This window comes from Chiloscyllium punctatum, chromosome 30 (assembly GCF_047496795.1).
Source record: "Chiloscyllium punctatum isolate Juve2018m chromosome 30, sChiPun1.3, whole genome shotgun sequence".
Classification (NCBI taxonomy): Eukaryota; Metazoa; Chordata; class Chondrichthyes; order Orectolobiformes; family Hemiscylliidae; genus Chiloscyllium; species Chiloscyllium punctatum.
In genome coordinates this window covers 1,200,451-1,208,861 of record NC_092768.1, presented here as the reverse complement: position 1 = coordinate 1,208,861, position 8,411 = coordinate 1,200,451, and the positions used below count along the sequence as shown (strand labels likewise).

General features: G+C 55.6%; 1 protein-coding gene across 1 annotated transcript in view; it reads right to left on the bottom strand.

Moving 5' to 3' along the window:
* LOC140455055 (uncharacterized) overlaps window positions 1–8,411 on the bottom strand; it is a 63,355-nt gene that overhangs the window by 3,696 nt on the left and 51,248 nt on the right. Inside the window, exon 9 of the mRNA XM_072549722.1 lies at window positions 2,822–2,904. Coding sequence (XP_072405823.1) covers window positions 2,822–2,904 — 83 coding nt within the window. The remainder of the gene's footprint in view (window positions 1–2,821; window positions 2,905–8,411) is intronic.

Sequence of the window (8,411 nt, the reverse complement as noted above, 5' to 3'; positions counted from 1 at the left end):
TTAGGGTGGATTGGCCGTGCTAAATTGTCCCATAGTGTTCAGGGATGTGCAGGTTAGGGGTGGATTGGCCGTGCTAAATTGTCTCATCGTGTTCAGGGGTGTGTAGGTTAGGGTGGATTGGCCGTGCTAAATTGTCCCATAGTGTTCAGGGATGTGTAGGTTAGAGTGGATTGGCCGTGCTAAATTACCCCATAGTGTTCAGGGATGTGTAGGTTAGGGTGGATTGGCCGTGCTATATTGTCCCATAGTGTTCAGGGATGTGTAGGTTAGGGTGGATTGGCTGTGCTAAATTGTCCCATAGTGTTCAGGGATGTGTAGGTTAGGGTGGATTGGCTGTGCTAAATTGTCCCATAGTGTTCAGGGATGTGCAGGTTAGGGTGGATTGGCCGTGCTAAATTGTCTCATCGTGTTCAGGGATGTGTAGGTTAGGGTGGATTGGCCGTGCTAAATTGTCCCATAGTGTTCAGGGATGTGTAGGTTAGGGTGGATTGGCCGTGCTAAATTGTCTCATCGTGTTCAGGGATGTGTAGGTTAGGGTGGATTGGCCGTGCTAAATTGTCCCATAGTGTTCAGGGATGTGTAGGTTAGGGTGGATTGGCCGTGCTAAATTGTCCCATAGTGTTCAGGGATGTGTAGGTTAGGGTGGATTGGGCGTGCTAAATTGTCCCATAGTGTTGAGGGATGTGTAGGTTAGGGTGGATTGGCCGTGCTAAATTGTCCCATAGTGTTCAGGGATGTGTAGGTTAGGGTGGATTGACCGTGCTAAATTGTCCCATAGTGTTCAGGGGTGTGTGGGTGAGCCATGGGAGATATTGGGTAAAGGGTGTGGGTGGAAAGCTCCTCAGGAGTGGTGTGGACTCGCTGGGCCGAATGGCCCACTTCCAACACTGTCGGGATTGTAACTGAATGGCACAGAGTTAACGGGGAGTGGCGTTTTGACTTTTCATCATTTATCGCCCGTCCCTCGTTGCCGTTGAGAAGGTGGGGGTGAGCTGCCTTCTCGAACCACTGCAGTCTGTGCGGACAGGGCAGGACTTTGATCCAGGACAGTGAAGGGATAATGATATCGATAATTCCCAATCTGGGCGGTTACTGTCATAAAACACCTTCAGGGTCTTTCCAGGACTTTTACAAATCGGGCATGAAGCTGAAAACAAGAAGGAAGGTCTGGAAGACAGCCATTCCACCAGCTGAGGCCATTGGACCCGTCACATCCACACCCACTCTCTGAACGAGCCAATCACCGAGTTGCCATTCTCCTGTGACCCTGCGCATTGGGATTGAATCAATGAGCACCTCTGTGAATACTGAAAGGAGGAGGGAGAGGGAGAGGAGGAGGGAGAGGGAGGGGGAGGGAGAGGAAGGGGGAGGGAGAGGGAGAGGGAGAGGGAGAGGGAGAGGGAGGGAGAGGGAGGGGGAGGGGGAGGGAGGGGGAGGGGGAGAGGGAGAGGGAGAGGGAGAGGGAGGGAGAGGGAGGGGGAGGGGGAGGGAGGGGGAGAGGGAGGGGGAGAGGGAGGGGGAGGGAGAGGGAGAGGGAGAGGGAGAGGGAGGGGAAGGGGGAGAGGGAGACGGAGAGGGAGGGGGAGGGAGAGGGAGAGGGGAGAGGGAGAGGGAGGGGGAGGGGGAGGGAGGGGGAGAGGGAGGAGGAGGGAGAGGGAGGGGAGAGGGAGGAGGAGGGAGAGGGAGGGGTGGGAGGGGGAGAGGGAGGAGGAGGGAGAGGGAGGGAGAGGGAGGGGGAGGGAGAGGGAGGGAGAAGAGAGGGGGGGAGGGGGAGGGGGAGGGAGGGGGAGGGGGAGGGGGAGGGAGAGGGAGAGGGAGAGAGGGAGGGGGAGGGAGAGGGAGAGGGAGGGGGAGGGAGGGGGGGAGGGAGGGGGAGAGGGAGGGGGAGGGAGGGGGAGAGGGAGGGGGAGGGAGGGGAAGAGGGAGGGGGAGGGAGGGGGAGAGGGAGGGGGAGGGAGGGGAAGAGGGAGGGGGATGGAGGGGGAGAGGGAGGGGGATGGAGGGGGAGAGGGAGGGGGAGGGAGGGGGAGGGAGGGGGAGGAGGGAGGGGGAGAGGGAGGGGGAGGGAGGGGGAGAGGGAGGGGGAGGGAGGGGGGAGAGGGAGGGGGAGGGAGGGGGAGGAGGGAGGGGGGAAAAGGGAGGGGGGAGAGGGAGGAGGGAGGGGGAGAGGGGGAGGGAGAGGGAGAGGGAGAGGGAGGGGGAGGGAGGGGGAGAGGGAGGGGGAGGGAGGGGGAGAGGGAGGGGGAGGGAGGGGGAGGAGGGAGGGGGAGGAGGGAGGGGGGAAGAGGGAGGGGGGAGAGGGAGGGGGGAGAGGGAGGGGGGAGAGCCGGAGGGAGGGGGAGAGACGGAGGGAGGGGGAGAGACGGAGGGAGAGACGGAGGGAGAGACGGAGGGGGGAGGGGGAGACGGAGGGGAGGGGGAGAGGGAAGGGGAGACGGAGGGGGAGGGGGAGACGGAGGGGGAGGGGGAGGGGGAGAGAGAGAGACAGGAAATGAGGTGGAGGAGAAGCTCAGGGAAGGAACTGCAGAGCTTAAGGATGAGATCGATGAAGTTACGACTTCACTTTACGGTGGATCGATTCCAAGCAGGGAATTGCGGGTTGTGCGGGCTGGAGGAGACTCCCGACATTGGGTGGGGTGAGGGGATGGAAGGATCCGGAAACAAGGCTGAGGATTTGAAACCCGAGATGTCGCTGGACCAGGAGTGCAACCTGCACCAGGGTAATGGGTGAAAGGGGATTGATGTGATATTGGCAGCAGGACCTGGGACAACTTACAAGAGGAGACCATTCCCAGCTTGCCTTTCCTATCCCGATACTTACAGGTCCCACGGGCTGGTCGGGATTCTCCTTACTCGGTTCCTCAGCTGAGCCTCTCAGTTGCTGTGCTCTCCTCTGTTTTCTGTCTGTGTGGGCCGCAAAACGAGATGTGTTAATTCACGGATGAGCTGGACCACGTTTGGAATGATTGGAGTGGGGGGGGCGGGGGAAGAAGGGAGAGGGAGGAGGCAATGCACAACTGGTATTATCCCAGGGCTATTAATCCAGAGGTTCCTGATGAAGGGCTTATGCCCGAAACATTGACTCTCCTGCTCCTCGGATGCTGCCTGACCTGCTGTGCTTTTTCAGCACCACACTCTCGACTCTTGACTCTCCAGCGTCCACAGTCCTCACTTCCTCCTATTAATCCACTGTCCCAGGTGGTGTCCTGGGAACCCTGGGTTCGAGTCCCACTGTGGAATTTTAGTTAGAGTCATACAGATGTACAGCATGGAACCAGACCCTTCGGTCCAACCCGTCCATGCTGACCCAGATATCCCAACCCAATCTAATCTCACCTACCAGCACCCGGCCCATATCCCTCCAAACCCTTCCTATTCAACTAAAATGTATCTGGATGAGTAAATTTGTAATTGTACCAGCCTCCACCACTTCCTCTGGCAGCTCATTCCATACACGTACCACCCTGTGTGTGAAAAAGTTGCCCCTTAGGTCTCTTTTATATCTTTCCCCTCTCACCCTAAACCTATGCCCTCTAGTTCTGGACTTCCCCACCCCAGGGAAAAGACTTTGTCTGTTTACCCTATCCATGCTCCCTCACGATTTTGTAAACCTCTATAAGGTCACTCCTCAGCCTCCGACGCTCCAGGGAAAACAGTCCCAGCCTGTTCAGCCTCTCCCTGTAGCTCAAACCCTCCAACCCTGGCAACATCCTTGTATGGTTTCCTCCCACAGTCCAAAGATGTGCAGATGTTGGTGGTGGTCTAGCCTACACATGACTCCAGACTCACACCAATATGGTTGTCCCTGAACAATGGGTCCCTGAACCCTTTGCTGAAAATGTGTTGCTGGAAAAGCGCAGCAGGTCAGGCAGCATCCAATCAGATTCCTGAAGAAGGGCTGATGCCCGAAACGTCGATTCTCCTGCTCCTTGGATGCTGCCTGACCTGCTGCGCTTTTCCAGCAACACATTTTCAGCTCTGATCTCCAGCATCTGCAGTCCTCACTTTCTCCTCGTCAATACCCTTTGGGCAATAAAGAGATGGATGATAAATATCAGGACAATCAGCGACACCCACATCCTGCGAAATGACTAACTGGGGTGGGGGGGGGGGCATGGTGGCTCAGTGGTTAGCACTGTTGCCTCACAGCTTCAGGGACCCAGGTTCGATCCCAGCCTCGGGCGACTGTCTGTGTGGAGTTTGCACGTTCTCCCCTGTGTCTGTGTGGGTTTCCTCCGGGTGCTCCGGTTTCCTCCCACAGTCCAAAAACGTGCAGGTTAGGGTGGATTGGCCGTGCTAAATTATTCATAGTGTTAGGTGCATTACTCAGGGGTAAATGTAGGGTCTGGGTGGGTTACTCTTCGGAGGGTCAGCGTGGACTTGTTGGGCCAAAGGGCCTGTTTCCATACAGTAGGGAATCTAGTAAAGAGTTCACGAGTGGTTGGGTGGGTTCAGCTCCAGGGCTGACAGTGCTTTTGTTGCTGCAGGAGGATGAGATTTCCACTGAAAGGCCATCAGGACGTGCGTTACCAGCCTTTGTAAAACCTTGCTGAAACCAAGGGGAGACCCTTTCAGCTGGCAGCTGTGTTCGGGCAAGCGAACCACCCAATCCAACGCCCTCCTTTCTCAATCCTTCCCATACTCCCTCACCGGATTCCTTCCCATACTCCCTCACCGGATGTGATGAGAGCAGCACTTACTGACCACCCCTAATCGCCCAGTTTAGAGTCAATCACATCGCTCTGAACCCGGGGTCACATGTCGGACAGGCCGGGTAAGGAGACAGATTTCCTGGCTACGGCGAACAAGATGGGGTTTTCACGACATTGGGGTCAGTTCTGTTTTTGACAATTCCAGACTTTCAAAACATAAATTGAACTCCAATCTCTCCCATCTGCTGGAGTGGGATTTGAACCCGTGGAGTGTTGTCTGGGATCATGGATCACTGACATTACCGCCGTGCGCTGCCACATTAAATACCTCACCTGACCCCCCCCCCCCTTGCGAACTGGGTCATCAGCATTACATTTTCTTGCTGGATGAAGACAGATACTAACGGTGGCTCGGTGGTTCGCACTGCTTCCTCATAGCACCCAGGTTCGATCCCAGCCTCGGGCGACCGTCTACGTGGAGTTTGCACGTTCTCCCCCCCGTGTCTGCGTGGGTTTCCTCCCACTGTCCAAAGACGTGCAGGTCAGGGTGGACTGCCCGTAGTTTGAGGCCCATTAGTCAGGGGTAAACATGGGGAATGGGAATGGGTGGGTTGCTTTTCAGAGGGTAGGCATGGACTTGTTGGGCTGAAGGGCCCGTTTCCCATACAGTAGGGAATCTAATCTAAAATGCCCAGAGATGTACACGCCAGGTGGGCTATCCACAGCAAACACAGAATGATAGGGTGAGGGGTTTGGGTGGGATGCTCTTTGGAAGGGAGGAGTTGTGGACCTGATGGGCCAAATGGCCTACTTCCAGATGGTAAGCACCCAGATTCAAAGCACCCATTTGATACCTCAGTCCGAGCCTCTGTGTAAATCCCCTCTTCGGCTCCCACCACTCTCTCTTCATGCCACTGGTGAAATTCTCGGGTACTTGTTTTAACACTGTGAGGTGCGGGGGGGGGGGGGGGGGGGGGGGGGGGGAGGGGGGAGGGTTTGGGATTCACACCAAGGGCCTGAAAATCGACACAGCGAAACAAAGAAAGACAAACCTCGCAAAGGGGAAGTGTGGGAGGAAACGAGATTCGGAGATCTGCTGTCTCACGGGAAACAGCAAGGCAGAAATCCTACCACAAGTGTCCCTCTTCGACACGACAAGATTTGCGCCGAACTTTGAACAGTTCAGGAAATATTTGGCGCAAATGCCCCCCCCCCCCCCAAAAAAAGGGCACCCTGCTCGTGTGTTTAATCTCCCCTCCTCAGGCATCAGCTTTCTGGTTGGGAAATCTTGATCCGACACCGAGGAATTTTCCAGGAGTAGCATCCCGCTTCCGTGCTGGAACATCGACATCAGAAATACCCGATGGGTGGGCGTTGGTGAAATGTCACCAGACTTTGAGCGTTCCAGCAGAGTTGGGCTATTGCGTCAGTTCCCCTTAAACTTGCCTCGCTGTTCACAGAAACGGAAAGGTCACAGAGGAGGGGGGAGGCCATTCAGCCCAGCCTGGCTGATTCCGCGTCCCCCTCCCCTCCCCCCCCGCCCCGGACAGCAGGCGCTCAGTGAAAAGAGCTTCGGAGAATCGCGCCCAAACACACATTGGGAATCAACCCCGCGGTGAGTGGGCGCGGCTGCCGGAGACCCCCACGGAATCGGTGAACGCGGCACAAGAGAATGAGGTCGATGCGAGAACGAGAATCCCCTCTGCCCAGGCCGCTGGGGAAAGTCCCTGCCTGGCTGTTACCGCTTCATGACCCACGGGGAACAGAGCGGCCGAAGATGGCCATTCAGCCCCAAACAGGTCTGCCCCGCCCTCCAACGAAATAACGGCTGGTCCCATGAGCTACGTTCCTTCCTCTTCCCAGTGACCCTGGATTATCTCAAGCCTCGAATACACTTTATCACCCAGACTGGACAGCCCCTCTATTTAGGGCGGTACGGTGGCCCAGTGGTTAGCCCTGCTGCCTCACCGCACCAGGGGTCCCAGGTTCGATCCCAGCCTCGGGCAACTGTCTCTGTGGAGTTTGCACGTTCTCCCCCGTGTCTGCGTGGGGTTCCTCCCACAGTCCAAAGATGTGCAGGTCAGGGGTGAATCGGCCACGCTAAATTGTCCCATAGTGTTCAGGGATGTGTAGGTTAGGGTGGATTGGCCGTGCTAAATTGTCCCATCGTGTTCAGGGATGTGTAGGTTAGGGTGGATTGGCAATGCTAAATTGTCCCATAGTGCCCAGGGATGTGTAGGTTAGGGTGGATTGGCCGTGCTAAATTGTCCCATAGTGTTCAGGGATGTGGAGGTTAGGGTGGATTGGCCGTGCTAAATTGTCCCATCGTGTTCAGGGATGTGCAGGTTAGGGTGGATTGGCCGTGCTAAATTGTCCCATAGTGTTCAGGGATGTGCAGGTTAGGGTGGATTGGCCGTGCTAAATTGTCCCATAGTGTTCAGGGATGTGCAGGTTAGGGTGGATTGGCCGTGCTAAATTGTCCCATAGTGTTCAGGGATGTGTAGGTTAGGGTGGATTGGACGTGCTAAATTGTCCCATAGTGTTCAGGGATGTGTAGGTTAGGGTGGATTGGACGTGCTGAAGTGCCCGTAGTGTTAGGCGCATTAGTCAGAGGGAAATAGGTCTGAGTGGGTTACCCTTCAGAGGGTCAGTGTGGACTGGTTGGGCCGAAGGGCCTGTTTCCACACTGTAGGAATCTAGTCTAATCTAATATGCTCTGAGTAAAGAAATTCCTCGTTGCTGTCTTAAACATGTGACCCTTTACCCCCTGAAATGATACCCTCAGGACCCAGACTCTCCACAAGGGGATCCCATCCCTTATTGCATCCTCCCTGTCAGTCCATTAAGTGTCTCGTCTGTGAACAAGGTCGCCTCTCGTCCTTCTGCACTCCAATGAGCACTGGCTCAAACCCCTCCCCAGAAGACAGCTTCTCTCCATACCCAAGATAGGGCCCCAGTGAACCTTCTCTGGATTGCTCCCCCCCCTAAATGTCGGCCTCTCTTCTTAGAGAAAGGGAACCAGTTAGCTGTTGAAAGCATTCCTGCTCAGCTCAGACTGAGTGGTTTCCCAGAACGATGCCAAAAAGCAGAAGTTTTTGCAAAACGAGCTGCTAGAATTCGAATTAAGCTTCACCGCCAACAGTGGGCTGTTGGAGAACAAGGATAACTCTCTCCCCACTCTCAGGCTGAGCCTGTACGTGGCTGTACAGGTGGGTTCAGGCTACCTTCTTGTAATATTGTCGGGGGGGGGGTTCTGGTCTAGTCCGCAACACGATGAAACAAAAGCTGTCTTTGCAGGAGGGTGTTAACAGCAGGATGGTCAGCTACAATTCGAAATCTAGAAGCAGTGAGAAACTTCAGACAGTTCAGTGGGGCAGAGGTTATGATCCAAGTTCGGGTAGGCTACAAAGTACCAATTGGGAAGGCAAGCTGCATTTCCTTGTCATTCATTGAAAGTGTACAGCAGGCTGAAGTCAGCGACAAAGCACAAGGGGGGACAACTGAAATGGAAAGGGACAGAAATCCATGCTACGTGCCCATTACATCAGCCCCCCCCCATTCAAAACTCTGACCTTTGCATTCAAATCCCTCGTGATCTAACTCTCTCCAGGATCTACCATCCTGCCGGATATCAGAGGTCTCCCACCTCTGCTCTCTCACCCTGTCATTTAGGGTGGCACAGTGGTTAGCACTGCTGCCTCACAGCGCCAGGAGACCAGGGTTCAATTCCCACCTCAGGCGACCATCTGTGTGGAGTTT